Source organism: Thamnophis elegans, chromosome Z (genome assembly GCF_009769535.1).
Source record: "Thamnophis elegans isolate rThaEle1 chromosome Z, rThaEle1.pri, whole genome shotgun sequence".
Taxonomy (NCBI): Eukaryota; Metazoa; Chordata; class Lepidosauria; order Squamata; family Colubridae; genus Thamnophis; species Thamnophis elegans.
The window spans coordinates 125,366,050-125,384,728 of record NC_045558.1 but is presented as its reverse complement, the minus strand read 5'-3'; the positions used below and the strand labels follow the sequence as shown (position 1 = coordinate 125,384,728).

Here is an 18,679-nt window from a genome sequence, read left to right as displayed (position 1 = left end):
TCTTGTATACTATTGGGTGACTGGAACGGCGTGATTGACACTAAAAGAGATAAGAAGACCTCTTGCCCTAATACTAAAATGCGAGCTAAGCTACCCAAACCTTTTTTTGACATGATGGACGACTTTGAATTGAGAGATATTTGGCGAGAAAGAAACACAGAGGAATATGATTTCACCTTCTTTTCTGATAGACATCAATCCTTTTCAAGGATTGATTTTATACTAATCACTAACGATTTACTTTCTAGGGTGAAGAAGACAAAGATTGTGGCGAGAGTCCTTTCGGATCATAACCCAGTTTGGATAGAATTGGGAAGGATAGTGCAGGCAAGAAGGTCTTGGAGGCTGAATGAAAACTTATTTAGATATGAGAAGTACATTAATGATTGTAAAAAATTGTTATCTGAATACTTTGTTCTGAATATGAATAAGGGTACACCTATGGAATTTGTATGGGATGCAAGCAAAGCGTATATGAGAGGAGTACTGATGAATATAAACAAAATACATAGACATAAACAAGGGCTGAAACGAAAAGAATTGGAAGACGAAATTAAAGGGAAGGAGTTGGAGTTAACATTGAATCCAGGCGATACAAAGGTTAAGGAAGCAATTACTATATTAAAATCCCAATTTGATATGTTGATCTCTGATCAGGTAGCCACTAGTTTATTATATGAAAAACACAATACTTTTTGTAACGCAAATAAACCGGGCAGATGGTTAGCTTATCAGATTAGGAAAAAAACGAAAACTCGAAATGTAAACAGATTGATTTATAGAGGGAAGGAGGTGTTTCAACAGGAGGAGATTCAAAAGGCATTCCGGGAATTCTTTACAGAATTGTATAAAGGGGACAAAATTAAGGGTTTAGACATAGACAAATACTTAGATAAAGAGAAAATACCCCTAGTTAGAGAAGAGTACAGGCAAAAGTTGAACCAACCAATAACTTCAGGGGAAATCTTGCAGGTAATTAAACAACTAAAGTTAGGGAAAGCGCCAGGCACAGATGGCTTGACAGCGGTTTACTATAAAAACTTACAGTTAGAAATGGTAGAACCTCTTAGAGAACTATTTAATAAAATTCAAACGGAAGGTAAAATGCCCCCATCTTGGAAGACAGCGTTTATATCATTGATACCCAAAGAAGATCAAGATATTATCCAACCAAAAAATTATAGACCTATCTCATTACTTAATGATTATAAAATTATAATGGAGTTATGCCTGATATTCTTGCCCGCAGCTCGGTGGAGACCTTAGTCACTACTTTGAACTCGGTGGCAGCTGAGGCTCTCCACCGGATTGCGCCTTTACGGCCAATCCGCAGCAGTGGATCCAGGAGGGCCCCTTGGTTTACTGAGGACCTCCGGGAGATGAAGCGCCAAAAGAGATGCCTAGAGCGCCGCTGGAGGTCCAGTAAATCCGAGTCAGACCGAGCACTATTAATAGCAATAGCAATAGCAGTAGACTTATATACCGCTTCATAGGGCTTTCAGCCCTCTCTAAGCGGTTTACAGAGAGTCAGCATATTGCCCCCAACAATCTGGGTCCTCATTTTACCCACCTCGGAAGGATGGAAGGCTGAGTCAACCCTGAGCCGGTGAGATTTGAACCGCTGAACTGCTGATCTAGCAGTAGCCTGCAGTGCTGCATTTAACCACTGCGCCACCATTAAAAGCTTGCATCGGAGCATACCTCTCAGCAATAAGGACAACCAAGAACAACTATATTGCTGCTCTGATAGCATCCGCAGAGTCCCGCCCTGCCACCCTGTTTAGGGTGACCCACTCCCTCCTAACACCGAGGGTTGTGGATAACCCTTTACAGGGTAGAGCAGAGGAATATGTCCAGTTCCTCGCGGACAAAGTTGCTCGGCTTCAGAAGGACCTGGACTCCAATTGCACAGAGCCAGCCGGGGTACCGGGGGAAGGTCTTCAACGACATCTCTGGACTGACTTTCAACCTGTTGCCCCTGATGAAGTGGACAAGGCCATGGGAGCAGTGAGTGCTGCCACATGTATACTGGACCCATGCCCCTCCTGGCTGGTTGTGAACAGCAAGGAGGTGACACGGAGCTGGATCCAGGCGATGGTGAATGCCTCTCTTCGGGAGGGCTTCTTCCCACCGGCATTAAAGATTGAGGTGGTGAGACCCCTCCTGAAGAAGCCATTGCTGGATCCAGCCATTTTGAACAACTATCGACCAGTCTCCAACCTCCCCTTTATTGAGAAGGTTGTTGAGAAAGTGGTGGCCTCTCAACTCCGACGGTCCTTGGATGAAGCTGATTATCTGGACTCCTTTCAGTCTGGATTCAGGCCTGGCTACAGCACAAAAACCGCTTTGGTTGCACTGACCGATGATCTCTGGAGAGCCAGGGATGGAGGTAATCCCCCCATCCTAGTGCTCCTTGACCTCTCAGCGGTATTCGATACCATCGACCATGGTATCCTTCTGTGATGGTTGCGAGAGGTGGGGGTGGGAGGCACCATTTTTCGGTGGTTATCCTCCTACCTCTCGGACAGGTCACAGTCGGTGTTGGTCGGGGGCAGAGGTCAACCCCTAGGCCCCTGAAATATGGGGTTCCTCAGGGTTCAGTCCTGTCCCCCCTCCTGTTTAACATTTACATGAAGCCACTGGGTGAGATCATTCGACAGCACGGGATAAAATACCATCAATACGCGGACAATACTCAGTTGTATCTGTCCGCCCCATGCCAACTCAGTGAAGCAGTTGACATGATGTGCCAGTGCCTGGAGGCTGTCAGGGTCTGGATGGGGGTTAACAAGCTTGTGCTCAATCCAGACAGGACCGAATGGCTGTTGTGTTTCCCTCCCAAAAATCTGGTTAGCATTCCATCACTCAGGCTGGGGGGTTAAATTTTACGCCCCTCAGACAGGGTTCGCAATTTGGGAGTCCTCCTGGACCCACAGCTGACTTTAGAACATCATTTGTCGGCTGTGACCATGGGGGCATTTGCCCAGGTTCGCCTGGTGCACCAGTTGCGTCCCTACCTGAACCGGGAGGCACTCGCAACAATCACTCACACCCTCGTGACCTCAAGACTGGACTTCTGCAATGCGCTCTACATGGCGCAGCTCTTGAAGAGCATTCGGAGACTTCAACTTGTCCATTATGCAGCCGCGCAAGCGATTGTGGGTGTACCTCGATACACCCACATTACACCTATCCTCCGCGAGCTGCAATGGCTTCCAATCGGTCTCCGGATATGCTTCAAGGTGCTAGTTATTACTTATAAAGCCCTTCATGGTATTGGACCTGGGTACTTGAGAGACCACCTGCTGCCAATTACCTCCCAAAGACCCATTAGATCGCACAGGGTCGGCCTCCTCTGGGTTCCATCCACCAGCCAATGCCATCTAGCTATGACCCGGGGGAGGGCTTTCTCTGTTGCAGCTCCGGCCCTTTGGAATGAACTCCCCGCGGACCCTCACCTCTCTCCTGGCTTTCCGAAAAGCTGTTAAGACCTGGCTGTGCCGGCAGGCCTCCTTTCCCCTCTCAACAGGTGTGGTTGTTGGTTATTTTAAATGCCTGTTTTGTATTTGTATGTTCCCTTTTCCCGTTTGAGTTGTTCGCCACCCTGAGTCCCTACAGAGAATAGGGCGGCATATAAGTAAAATAAAACTTCAAACTTCAAACTCCAAAAAATATGGTAGTCGATTACCAAACACTCAAATGTTTAATCATAAGAGAAGTGAGTGCGACTGGATGGTAATCATGACAGCATGCGATTATAGTTTTAGAGGGGGCACTGGTACAGCATGTACCATATCTTAAAACATGTCAGCAAAGTGGAGGGGCAGAAGAGATATGCATTTAACTAAATTGGGAGACTGGGAGTTGAGAAGGGAGAATTTATCTGCCTACTAATCAATATCTTGCTCTATTAATCAGCATTGCTTTCCTTGGATTGAGAAAGCAGGACTCAAAATCTGTTATGATCCCAAGATCAGTTAATTCTCCCCTGATGAGGAGCTGTCAAGAGATGGGTCACAAAATTTCTTCAATTGGAAAAATATTTGAATAGCTTTGGGAAAGGGAATTGCCTACCTACCTAAAGTAAATAAACTTGTTTTTTTGGGCATGCACAGAACCTAGGGGGACGGAGCAGTTTAAGTTTACCATTAGCAACAACTCCATGAGGCTCAATACGTGGCATTATGAATCACTCAGATGATAATTATTGTAATCTACAACATTAGATATGCATAAAACCAATAGAGAGTCTATTTCATTGTCCCAGGCAAAGTGTTGTGAAAAAGATGTGGCTGCACTCCTATGAATGGAGCCAAATTACTTTGGCATTCAACATACTTTGCCATGGGTTTCTACTCTCTCCTTTTGTCCTCCAAGCTTCTTTCAACAAGACCTTGAACCCCATTTGCAGTAAGAAACTACGTTTTCGGCTTAGTTTCCCTGCTCACTTCAGAGATGTAGTCATTGGAGAATTTGGGTCAACTGTATATTCTGAATTGTCTTTACTGAACTTTATGGAATTTCCAGAAGGATCTTTGAGAGGAAGGCAAGTACTCCTTTGAAAGAAAATGATGTGCCCTTCAAGGGTTGGTTTTTTTTAAAAGAAGATTGTATTCATCATATAAGGAACACGGAGGCTCAGTGACTAAGACACTGGGCTTGTCAATCAGAAAGTTCAACAGTTGGGCAGTTCAAATCCCTAAAGCTGTGTAGCGGAGTGAGCTCCCATTACTTGTCCCAGCTTCTGCCAACCTAGCAGTTTGAAAGCATGTAAAAGTACAGGTAGAAAAATAGAAACTACCTTTTGTAGGAAGGTAACAGCATTGTGTGCGCCATCGGCATTTAGTCATGCCGGGCACATGACCACGGAGACATCTTCAGATTCTTTGGCTTAGAAACAGAGATGTGCATCACCCACTAGATTCAGGAACAACTAGCACATATGTACGAAGGGCACCTTTAACCTTACCATTCAAGATATTCTGGGTACATTTTTTCCACTTTAGATGAGAATTAAAGCTGGTTTAAACATGGTATTTATTTATTCATTTGTCTTGGTTAATGATGTTTCAGGTGCTGGAATATAGCGGTTGAATGTAGCCTTATAGACATGGTTCTGCATGTGTCTGTTGTTATTCATGAATTAATCTGTTCGTGAGAAGATTTGGTTTTAATTACATTGTTCCTCTATTTTTTTATTTAGTATACAAAAAGAAAAAGAAACCACATCAAAACTATTCTGCGTGAATATTTTAATAAAAGTTGTGAGTCCTCTACATCTATGATTCCCATACTATATAATGAAACTGTTTGGATTTTTTCACTTATTCCTTAATTGCAAACACTTCTATATACCAAGAGTTTTATTTTATAAAGAATGTGGTTGCTTGAGTTTTCTACTTATCATGCAGTGAGTCTCCTTGGTACTTTATGGCACACAAAGAAGGGACAGATTTAAATATATAAATGTGTAAAAATGATATATCTTAAGCAGGGATTGATTGCTGCTGGCATTGCTGCCAGTTCCCATTGCACATGCTTCATACACTGTCGGCTATAAATTGTTCTGCGCATGCACAGAACATGAAAAAATGACTGAAAAACAAGCTGACAGCAGCAACCTGGAACCAATTTAGGGGCATGGCCAGCAAGCTGTCCCTACCAGTTTGGCAAGTATATCTTAAGTATTTGGATTGTCATTAATAGATGGCACAATCCATCAGCTTCTGTCCTCCAGTTGCATTGTTGCCCTACATACATGAAACAATTCTTGCAATTGCATTAAACTTTTGTTTTAAACTTCTCAAAATATGATGCAGAAATGCTATCAGATCCTCAAGTGAGATTCACACCCTCCAATTCAGTTCCTCATTCCAATGCAACTGCAATAAATATGAATCAGTTACCAGGCACCCAAATATAAATCACATGACCAAGGGGATGTGGTAATGGTTCTAAGTGTGATGGATCGTCATAAATCACTTTTTTCAGTGCCGTTGTAACTTTGAATGGTCTGTTGTAAGCTGAGGACTTCCTGTACTCATTCAAGCAGACAAATACATCATTTTAGGTGTGGAGAAAAACATTAATATTGTAGAACTAAATGAAATTCTTATTACAGGCCATTGCCGAAAAACTTACAACATGTCCTAGCCTTCAATTTTGCCATTCAGGAGATCAACATGAATGAGGACTTGTTACCCAACATCACCTTGGTCTCCAAGATACATGAGAATGGTTTTCAGGCAATGAAAGCCTCTGAGAACCTTTTGGATTTCCTCTTTCTTGGAAGCTGGTGTCCCTTCAATTACAGAAAGGGAAAGGACCAAAATATCATGGCTGTCATTGGTGATGTTCCTTCCCAGAACACCATCCAGATAGCCAACATCTTAAATGCCTACAAAATTCCACAGGTAAGGATCTGGGCTCACATAAATGCTCAAGCAGGAAGAGGAAAAGGTGATAGTTTAAAAAAAAACTATGGTAGGACCAAAATTGGGGGCAATCTCTCAAAGGGCAGATCAAGTTTTTATGTGCTTATTTTGTCAGAGAAATGCAATGCATCAATTACTATTGCAACAGGAGTAATTCTTAATAAGCGCAAACATTTCATTTGGTATATAAGAAATGGTGTAACTGTCCTTCTTGCTATCTTGATATTTCTCCTTCTCCTCCTCCTCCTCCTCCTCCTCCTCCTCCTCCTCCTCCTCCTCCTCCTCAGTTTCAAGCGTAGCAATTATTAACTGATATGGTAGCAGTGTGTCTGATATTGTATCTCCATCTTCTGGGCATGCCTCTTGTTATTTGACTTTCTCCTCTTGTTCTTTATGCCATAACAATTTTAAATATATTGATCAGTAAAGTAATAGATATAAAACCTTTATAATATACAGAAAAAGAGATATTTGAGTATCAAGATGGGAAATTAATATTGTCCAATCCTTAAAGAATAAGCCTCCTCTTGTTTTACCTATTCCTATCTGCTGCCTATTTCTGCTTAGCACAATGAAAAACTAAGATGACTTTGTCTAAAAAGTGATGAATGGAAAACAAATGAATGTCTTATAGCAAAAGCTATAAGGAAAGACTTGTTGATCCCCAGATTTAATATTTATATCTCCCATCAAGATTTTTTTATTGAAATAAAATGCAAAAGAAATGTACTTCCTTCCTTCTTGTTGACATATCTGCAAAAACAGTACATTGTCTAAAAGCATCATTATTATTCCCACTCTGCAGCTCAGTTTTGGCACTTTTGACCTGGCATTGAGTGATAAACAGCATTTTCCTTCTTTCTTTTGGATGACTCCAAATGAAAACCTCCAGTATGCTGGGATTATTCAGCTCTTGAAATATTTTGGATGGAATTGGATTGACCTTCTCATTCCAGAAGACGCCACTGGAGAGAGATTTCTCAGAATTCTGAGACCAAAATTCATCCAGAGTGACATTTGCATTTCTTTAATTCAGTTTGTTCCAAGAATGATGACTTATAACCCCAGTGTCATACGGAAGAGTAATCTAAATAACATAGGACGTCTCCTGTGGTATAGTAAAACCAATGTAAAACTTGTTTATGGGGACATGGAATCTATAGAAGGTTTACGAATACTTCTTGAAGGCTATGAAATTGGTAGCAGGTGCCCAATAGAGAGGGTTTGGATCATAAGTGCTCTCTGGGATGTCACATCTGTCTTTGAGTCAAAGAAATTCACCACATTGTCCTTCAATGGCAGCTTGTCTTTTGCCCTACACACAAATAGGGTTCCAGGCTTTCAAGAGTACCTGGAGAACCTAAATCCATATCACTCTAAAGTGCCTTTGCTACCTGTGTTCTGGAGTGCCGCATTTATCTGTTCATTTCCAATAAGCAGTATACTTGTACCAGGCCAAAGAAAATGCACTGGGAAAGAGGATTTGGGGAGTCTCCCTGGAACTGTCTTTGAAATGGAGATGTCTGGCCAGAGCTACAGTATTTACAATGCTGTGTATGCTGTAGCACATGGTCTCCATGCTATATATTCATCCAGAGCCAAGCAGAAGACAAGAGGCAATGAAGAGAAGTGGAATTTTCTGAAAGTCCAACCTTGGCAGGTGAGTTACATTGCCTTTCAATTGGAAAGTAGCCATAATAGCAGAGTTATTTTAATGTTTACACAATTCACTAAGTATACTTTTATGAATGAAGACAAATATACATGTCCCAGGATAATGATGAGAGATTGAATCTGGGTTGTTCAATGGGACCAGAGATTTACTCATCCGAGCTTCCAGGCTCATGCTGGAGCCCATCTTCAGAATACTTCCCTCTACTGAAATATATGCTTGGGCTGTTTATTTTATTTTTTGTATATTTTTTAATATTTTTTAAGAATTCAAAACATAAAAAGTCAATATCTCAATTTTAAGTTATGATATGTTTTTCATAGTTCTGTTTTTGATAGGTTGGATTGCTTTTTTCTTTTGTGTAAAGCCAGATGCAAAAAATGAATTAAACAGTTCTTCTTTCTCTCTGATGCTCATCATCTTCTTGCCATTTTCTCCCACTGGTGGACCAATTGTTTTTTTTGACTTTTTTCTTGTTTTTTATATGTTGAAAGAACGGTTTTTTTGTCACAAGATTTTGAGCCTTAGCTTTCCTGATTTCATCTTTGCAGCCTTGGGTTATTTGTTGATATTCTGCCTTATTTGGATGCCCAATTTTTCACTTTTTATACTTGTTCTTATTGTCTTTCAAATTTATACTTTTAGTTTTGTAGAGGCTTCATAGTTATCTCTAAAAATCCTTATTCCTTGTTGAAATTTAGATTTTTATTTACATATATTGTTAGATATATGAAAGTAATCTTTTCCAAGAGGAGTTCTGCTTCCTTTCCAATCTTCAATTCCAAAAACTCTCAAATCCAATAAAAGACTAGAATTTTGCAACATTTTGAAGTTGAGTAGCAGAAGAAAAATTCACCAAAGTAGACAGAAGGAAGAATTTTGCAAGATAATAATAATGATTGATGAAATAAAGGGCAAGGGTAGGTTAGAATGACAATACCTGTCTTTCTCTAAGATATTTTTGGTGTAGGCATTTTCTGTCCCATGCCTGAAGAAAAGTTGATTTAATATATCAAGGAAATTATTGAACTTCTCAACCGTGTTTTCTAGAATAGAACACCAATAAGTATGTTTTCTTGTAATATCCATTATATAGCGGGTTTGCCACAAAGAAGAGGGAGTGAAGATATTCTTCAAAGCACTTGGAGGCAGGACAAGAAGCAATGGTTGGAAAATAATCAAGGAGAAAACCAACCTAGAACTAAGAAGAAATTTCTTCATAGTTAGAACAATTAATCAGTGGACTGACTTGCTTCCAGAAGTTGTGGGTTCGCTAACACTGGAGGTTTTTAAGAAGAGATTGGATAACTATTTTTCTGAAATGGTACAAGGTTTCCTGCTTGAGCAGGGAGTTGGACAAGAAGAGTAGAAAATATCCAAAGTCACTTCCAACTCTTTTATTCTATTATTCTGTTATATTTCTGAGCAACTGTTTTTATCCCTCATGAAGTACTGCAGAACAGAATTATGCCGTTGGAACATTAAAAAATACTATCAATTCAAATTTTGATTGTTCATTAAAAACTGCTTGAGCACATTTTGATAAATCCCATATTCTATTGCCTGCTATGGACACCAATTTCTCACTTGCCTCTCTTATCTTTTAGCTTTGTTTATTTCTGAAAAACCTCAATTTCAACAATAGTGTTGGGGAAGAAATAGCTTTCAATGAGAATGGAAACCTGGCAGCAGCATACGATATCATCAACTTGATTACTTTCCCCAATCGATCCTTTCAGAAGGTCCAAGTTGGACATATTGAACCTCAGAGGTCTCAAAAGGAAGACTTCTCCATAAATACAACTGTCATTGTATGGAACCCCAAATTTAAGCAGGTGAGTTAAACAAACCAAATAAAACATGGGGATATTTTCTCAAATTAGTAGAATTTTAAACTAGTAATCTTAGAATAGTTCCAAGAATATTTGATATCTTCCTAATGTTGTTAGAACACTCTTTTATTGTGGAAAAATGAAGTTCTCAAATCTACATTACACTTTCAGATTGTAGGGAAAGGGAGCTCAGATCACTGGGGTTATGGGCTCAGGGGCTTTCTGAGAGCTTAGTGAAGTGGAAGATTCATCTTTTGAAAGGACGATTTACCTTTCTCCTTCAAAACAAATATGAAAAATTACACTTACATTAATACAAACAAAAAGGGAAAGATTTTATATATATAGAGAGAGAAGGTAGATAGGTAGCTAGATAGGTAGGTGGGTGGATGAAGGGATGGAAGGAAGGATGATTGATAGATAGAAGTGTTAGATATTAGTTCTAACTACAGTGGTTTCCACCAGGGTCCTCTGTTCCAGTGGGAACAGAGAGTTAATCCTATTTGTCAAAGGGTCTGACAGCTCGCTATAAAAGGACTGTTGTCAGACTCAAACTTCGCTGGGTTGTTGTCACTTGTTGTACTTAATAAACAGCTGTTGTTACTGTTAAGCATGTGTGTGCCTAGCCATTACCCAATCGAACAAGAAGATAGATAGATAGATAGATAGATAGATAGATAGATAGATAGATAGATAGATAGATAGATAGATAGATAGGCAGGCAGGCAGGCAGGCAGGCAGGCAGGCAGGCAGGCAGGCAGGCAGGCAGGCAGGCAGGCAGGCAGGCAGGCAGGCAGGCAGGCAGGCAGGCAGGCAGGCAGACTTCCCAATGATGAGTTTATCTGACTTTGTAGTCAATGTTTGAATCATCTGAGGCACAAAGTTATCACACCTATTTTCCACTTCAGTCTAACATAAACATCCCATTTCCCTGGAGCTTCACAGGCAATATTTTTCTTGCCACTATTTCCTTTTGCTTCCCATAGCCAATTCAAAAATCTGGGGCAGCTTCTAGCCATTTAGAGATTCAGTGGATTTTTTCTCTTATTTTTCTCATAAAACTAAATAACTTTTCAGCAGGCACTAGTGCTTATGTGTTTTGAAATGCAGGCAAGATTGGATAATTGTGTTATCCCATTTTATTGTTTGTCACAGAATAGTATAGATGGACTGTGGACATATACCAAAGTTGGCCATCACCCAAGTCCTGTGCTCACCACACTTGAAACACTCTAAATTGTCAGGTAGTTTTTTCATAATTGAGTATGTTCAAAAAAAGGGGGGCAACTAAAGCTGGACAATCTCTTTGCCTTGCTTGACCCATCCTGTGCAATGAAAATTGGGATACCACCCTTGAGTGGCAACATAACACAGGAATAATTGGAAAAGGATACCAAATGCTAAACAGGAATATTTTTGCTGTCAACTCAGCAGTTTCAACACTCTTTCCCATACATCACAAATTTATTTTCTTATTACCATTGAAATTTAAAACAGCTCATTAAGGTCATGAGAAACATACTCTTTCATGATCCTTTTTAGAACATCTCAAGTTCCATTATGTAATGTGAAGATGTGTCCAGATTTGGATTTGTCTTCAAATTTTCAATAGCAGTTCAAAGACTTTTCAGATTTTAACTGCTCCTCTGATTAATTCAAGGAATCAGTCCTGGGAATTCCAAATTTTGTATTATTAGAAATTACAAGAAACTGTGGTGGGCAGGGTTAGATTCATTTAAAGAGAATAACTGCTGAATCAAAACCTGATTATAATCCATTTTATTGTCTTCCTCTGGCCATTCTCATTAGACACCACCTTCTGCCACCTGTGTAGAAAGCTGCCATCCTGGGTACCGGAAATTGATTGAGGAGGGAAAACAGGTTTGCTGCTATGACTGTGTCATGTGTTCAGAGGGAAGCATTTCCACCCTGATTGGTAAGAAAAAAAGATCTATGTTTCTTTAAAAATACATTTTGTTCTAACCAAGTTTGGGTTCTTGAATATGCCATATTTTTCAGAGCATAAGACGCACCATTTCCTCCCCCAAAAGAGGGTGAAAATCTGAGTTTGTCTTATACATTGAATACAGGGGGGGGGGGTTGCCTCCAGAAACCCCACCCCTCTTCACAAAAATGGATGTGCAGAGGGTTTGGGAGGCTTGCAAAATGCTCCTGGGGACTGGAGAGGGCAAACACGAGTGGAAAATGGGCTGGTTTTTGCTCATTCCCCCCCCCAGCCCTCAGGACCACTCTACAAGCCTCCTAAAAGCTATGCAGGCTCCTTTTTTTCGCAAAAAAACCCGGGTCATTTTTTGCTTGTTTTTGCCAAAAAAACCCAGCCCCAGGAGGATTTTCTTAAAGCAAAACATTTAAGAGGTTTATTCTCTCCCAAAACAGCTTCAGGATGGAATAATTTTTAAGAACTTAATTCTATTCAATGTGTAGACTTTTTAGAGATTTTATTTATGGTTTTCAGATTCCAACCAATGTGAGAGGTGTCCCGTAGAGCAATATCCAAATGAGAAACACCATAAATGTATTCCCAAAATTATCACCTACTTATCCTACAAAGAAGCCCTGGGAGAAGTCCTGACTGGCTTTGCTCTTTCTTTTGCTGTCATCACAATTGTGGTGATGGGGACATTCATCTTCCACCAGAACACTCCCATCGTCAAAGCCAACAATTGGGATATCACCTGCACCCTGCTTGTCTCGCTCGTGCTATGTTTTCTTTGCTCCTTCCTCTTCCTTGGATGTCCAGGGAAAGTCACATGTCTGCTCCGGCAAGCAGTTTTTGGAGTTGTCTTCTCCATTGCAGTGTCTTGTGTGTTAGCCAAAACCATCACTGTGGTTCTGGCCTTCATGGCCACAAAGCCAGGGAACCGCATGAGGTGGTGGGTGGGGAAAAGGCTGTCCGTCTCAGTCATTGTTTTTTGCTCCCTTATTCAAACAAGCATCTGTGCTGCCTGGTGGACCATTTCTCCTCCTTTCCCAGAGTTGGACATGCATTCCCAGCTGGATGAGATCTTAGTGCAGTGCAACGAAGGTTCGGAGATCATGTTTTACCTTGTGCTGGGCTACATGTGGTTTCTGGCCCTCATCAGCTTCACAGTGGCCTTCTTTGCCCGGAAGTTGCCCGACTCGTTCAATGAAGCCAAGCTCATCACCTTCAGCATGCTGGTCTTCTGCAGTGTTTGGGTGTCCTTTGTGCCCACGTATTTGAGCACCAAGGGGAAATCCATGGTGGCTGTGGAAGTCTTCTCTATTTTGGCCTCAAGTGGTGGTTTACTAGGTTGCATTTTCCTGCCCAAGTGCTACATTATCATATTGAGGCCAGAGCTGAATACGAGAGAGCAGCTAGTTAGGAAAAAGAATGGTGTGATTTCAAGAGCAACATGAATGATGGCTGAATTCTATGATGCTATAAAAAGAACACGACAATTATTGGCCAAAGAATTTCATTCAGGAATAATTGTCTTCTCCCATTTTTTAATAGCAATAAAATTTAGATGTGTATACTGCCCCATAGTGCTTTATAGCATTGTCTGGGTGGTTTACTATGAAAGTATTATTTTCATACTGCACCCAAAATCTGGGTCCATCCTTCCATTCTTGGAGGTATGGAAGGCTGAGTCAACTTTGAGTGCCCTCAGGATTGAAGTCAAGGTTTTGGGCAAAGTTTAAAGGCAAATTTGCTCTTACTGTGCCCTCTGGGTTCTTAATGTAAGAAACTTCACAAATACACAATATCAAGGAGAAAAAAAGGTACACAACTTTTTTTTAATAAAGTTTTTTAATTTTTAATTTAAAACAAATACAACATCCTTCTTTACATGCTATAAAAAGTGTATCAGTTGGTTACAAATAGACTTTTGTGCATCTCTTCCACAGTCAAGAAACATAGTTCATGTTAACTCGAGCATTTTAACTCAAATATTCATACATGTCACCATCATCATATATCCATTTTCATTTGACAATAATAATAATAATAATAATAATAATAATAATAATAATAATAATAATAATACAAACAGACAAAATACTGGTGCATAATACACCAGACATCACACTGGTTGAGAAAAATATTGTCACAATCATAGACATCGCAATATTACGAAAATACGTTACGACATCCTAGGCCCCTGGGTGGGGCCCGACTAGTAACCAATGCCAAATCCGGCGAAACAACTGGCCGCTGTGATACAATTGTATAATAATAATAATAATAATAATAATAATAATAATAATAATAATAATAATAATAATAATAATAAGTTGAATTCTGGAAAGAATTGTGGGAAAATGCAAAGGACTACAACAAGGAAGCAAAGTGGATACATGACTTTGAGAAGAGCATTGGCAACAAACAAATGCAAGTATTAGAAATAACAACTGAGATGGTCAAAAATCGAGTTAAAAAGGTAAAGAATTGGACATCACCTGGAAAGGACCAATTACATGGTTTCTGGCTCAAATATCTGACCAGTTTACATGCAATATTGGTCAGGCAACTGAATGAAATTTTACAAAAGGGCCAAATTGATGAATGGTTGACAACTGGAAAAACATACTTGATTGAGAAAGATGCAACTAAAGGAACAACACCTGAAAACTACAGACCAATAACATGCTTGCCAACAACCTTCAAATTACTCACAGGCATTATTGCGGATAACATGATGGATTATTTGGAAACAAACAACATCTTGCCAGTAGAGCAAAAAGGCAACAAAAGAAGGAGCAGGGGCACAAAAGATCAGCTTCTAATTGATAAAATGATATTAGAAAATTGTAAGAACAGAAAAGCGAACTTGAATATGGTCTGGATTGATTACAAAAAGGCATTTGACTCACTGCCACATAGTTGGATCATAAAATGCTTAGAAACAACTGGCATTAGCAAAAATATTACATCCTTTACTGAAAAGGTGATGAAACAATGGAGAACTGAGTTGGCAGTAGGGAATGAGATCTATGGAATGGTTAATATCAAGTGAGGAATTTTCCAGGGTGATTCACTTTCACCTCTTCTCTTCATCATCGCAATGATCCCACTATCAGTAATCTTAAAAAAAATGAAATTAGGCTACCAAACAGCCAAAGAAGCAGAAAAAATTTCGCATTTACTATATATGGATGATTTGAAACTCTATGGAAAGTCAGAAATAGAAATCCAATCATTGACAAACACAGTCCGAGTATTCAGCACCGATATTTCAATGCAGTTTGGCATGGAAAAATGCGCCACTGTATCCATAAAAAGGGGCAAAATCACTGCATGTGAGGGAATTGAAATGCCCAATGGCCAATTAATTAAATGCAAAGAAAATGAAGCCTACAAATACTTAGGCATTCTGCAGTTGGATAACATCAAGCATGGAGAAGTAAAAACTATTGTCAGGCGAGAGTACACCAACAGAGTTAGGAAAATTTTAAAATCTAAATTGAATGGTGGAAATACAATCAAGGCCATAAATACCTGGGCAATACCAGTTATAAGATACACAGCTGGTATAGTTAACTGGACACAAGCTGATTTGGACCTTTTGGACCGAAAAACCAGGAAACTAATGACAATGCACTACAGTTTACATCCACGTGGTGATACTGATAGACTATATCTGCCCCGAAAATCAGGTGGCAGAGGATTATTACAAGTGAAGCAAACAGTTGAAGAAGAAAAACATGCACTGGCTGATTATTTAAAAGAAAGTCAAGAACATCTATTAATCGAAGTAAAGAACAAAAATCTACTGAAGGCCCAACAGACGAAACAAGAATACAGAAAAGATGTGATAAAATCAAGAATGGAGAGTTGGCAGAACAAAGCACTGCATGGCCAATTTCTGGAAAAAATAAAAGATAAAGTGGACAGTGAACAAACTTGGTTATGGTTAACAACAGGTACATTAAAGAAAGAAACAGAGTCACTAATCCTGGCTGCGCAAGAACAAGCTATCCGCACAAATGCCATTAAGGCCAAAATCAAAAAATCCTCTGATGATGCCAAATGCAGACTTTGCAAAGAAGCTGATGAAACTGTTGATCACATACTCAGCTGCTGTAAAAAAATCGCGCAGACTGATTATAAATTGTGGCACAATTCAATAGCACAAATGATCCATTGGAATTTGTGCAAAAATTATAATATTAAAACAGCAACAAACTGGTGGGAACATCAGCCTGAAAAAGTCACCGAAAATCAGATGGTCAAGATCTTGTGGGATTTCTGTATACAAACCGACAAAATACTGGCGCATAATACACCAGACATCACACTGGTTGAGAAAAATAAGGTTGCAATCATAGACATCGCAATACCAGGTGATAGCAGGGTCGCTAAGAAGGAACATGAAAAAATCGCAAGATACCAGGACTTAAAAATTGAAATTCAACGACTATGGCACAAACCAGCAGTGATAATTCCAGTGGTAATTGGCACACTGGGTGCTATACCAAAAGCACTGGAATTACATTTAAAACAGTTAAAAATTGACAAAATCACCATCAGTCAAATGCAAAAAGCCGCACTGCTTGGATCTGCACGCATATTACGAAAATACATTACGATGTCCTAGGCCCCTGGGTGGGGCCCGACTAGTAACCAATGCCAAATCCGGTGAAACACTGGCCGCTGTGATACAATTGTATAATAATAATAATAATAATAATAATAATAATAATAATAATAATAATAATAAAAAAACCGCCGTTGCCGGTCCCAAACTCCGCCGTTGCCGGTCCCAAACTCCGCCGTTGCCGGTCCCAAGCCCGGATGAGAAAGGAGGAAGGTTGGGATCAGGTTGGCATCTGGTCCCGTAAAAAAACCCCCGCCAACCCATACAATATGGTGAAAAAAACGAATAAGAATTCCATACCGCATCGGTCGTCGCGCGGGTTAACAAGGGCCGCGGCGGATGTTGGGGTCCCTGGACATCCGTCGACAAGTGGGCTACAAGTGGACCAGCCAACAAAACGACAAAAATATAGTGCAGATGAAAACCGTGCCATAATGGCCTGTTACTACAACTCAGAGCCAGAAAAAAGAGGATATTTAAAGCGAATGTATGAATTATGGAAACAACAATATCCAGATTCAAATGTTAGTGAACAACGACTAGCAGATCAAAGGCGATTTATTATACGGAATAAAGTGTTTAGTGAAGTTGAACATGAGGAAATTCAGGCAAATTGCAAAACCCAAAAAACAATATCACAAGCGGAAATAACTGATATTCAAGACACAACTAAAGACACTATAGTAGAACTCCCAGAAGAAGCTCTCAGGGAGGAAATAACATCACCACCACTAGAACCAGTTATCACTGAACCAACTGATGAACTAACTCAAAAACAAAAAGAATTGAAGGATAAGATCATGGAGCATTTTCTGCTTAATGAGGAAAGGCAACGTTTACCATCACTAAAAACTGTGCCTAAGAAAATTTTGGCCCCTATCATGAAAATGGTTAATGCAGTGTTTTCAACAATTGAACCGGGATCCATCTTGGAAACAAACCAGTTAATGTACAGTGCAGCTGTAATAGTCACTAACGAACTAGGCATTAAAATTAAAGTACCTAGTCACACAACAGAAAAAGCATCAAAGCCAAAGTGGAAAATCCGTCTAGAACAAAAAATCAAAAAATTAAGGGCAGATGCTAGTAACTTAAAGAACATGCATGAGCAACGGCTTAAAAACAACAAAATCATAGATCGGCTAATCAGAAGATATAGATTGGATACAAGAAACATCAATGAAGCTGTAGAGATTGTAAAACAGCAGATAACAGCAACAGCTAGAAAAATTGAAAGATATGAGGCACGAATCATCCAATATAAACAAAATCAGCAATTTCGATCAGACCAACGGCGTTTTTATCAAAGTCTTAATGTGAATGGTGACACCAAAAGTGAAAAACCAGAAAAGCAGGCCACAGTTGAATTCTGGAAAGAATTGTGGGAAAATGCAAAGGACTACAACAAGGAAGCAAAGTGGATACATGACTTTGAGAAAAGCATTGGCAACAAACAAATGCAAGTATTAGAAATAACAACTGAGATGATCAAAAATCGAGTTAAAAAGGTAAAGAATTGGACATCACCTGGAAAGGACCAATTACATGGTTTCTGGCTCAAATATCTGACCAGTTTACATGCAATATTGGCCAGGCAACTGAATGAAATTTTACAAAAGGGCCAAATTGATGAATGGTTGACAACTGGAAAAACATACTTGATTCAGAAAGATCCAACTAAAGGAACAACACCTGAAAACTATAGACCAATAACATGCTTACCAACAACCTTCAAATTACTCACAGGCATTATTGCAGATAACATGATGGATTATTTGGAAACAAACAACATCTTGCCAGTAGAGCAAAAAGGCAACAAAAGAAGGAGCAGGGGCACAAAAGATCAGCTTCTAATTGATAAAATGATATTAGAAAATTGTAAGAACAGAAAAACGAACTTGAATATGGTCTGGATTGATTACAAAAAGGCATTTGACTCACTGCCACATAGTTGGATCATAAAATGCTTAGAAACAACTGGCATTAGCAAAAATATTACATCCTTTACTGAAAAGGCAATGAAACAATGGAGAACTGAGTTGGCAGTAGGGAATGAGAGCTACGGAATGGTTAATATCAAGCGAGGAATTTTCCAGGGTGATTCACTTTCACCTCTTCTCTTCATCATCGCAATGATCCCACTATCAGTAATCTTAAAAA

At 39.6% G+C, this 18,679-nt stretch overlaps 1 protein-coding gene across 1 annotated transcript; it reads left to right on the top strand.

The window, feature by feature from the left end:
* Positions 1 to 6,182: 6,182 nt before the first annotated feature.
* Positions 6,183 to 13,337, top strand: LOC116521656 (vomeronasal type-2 receptor 26-like). The gene is made up of 4 exons (XM_032236315.1): positions 6,183 to 6,413; positions 9,714 to 9,941; positions 11,748 to 11,874; positions 12,415 to 13,337. The coding sequence occupies exons 1-4, from the start codon at positions 6,183 to 6,185 to the stop codon at positions 13,335 to 13,337; spliced, it is 1,509 nt and encodes a 502-aa protein (XP_032092206.1).
* Positions 13,338 to 18,679: the final 5,342 nt, after the last annotated feature.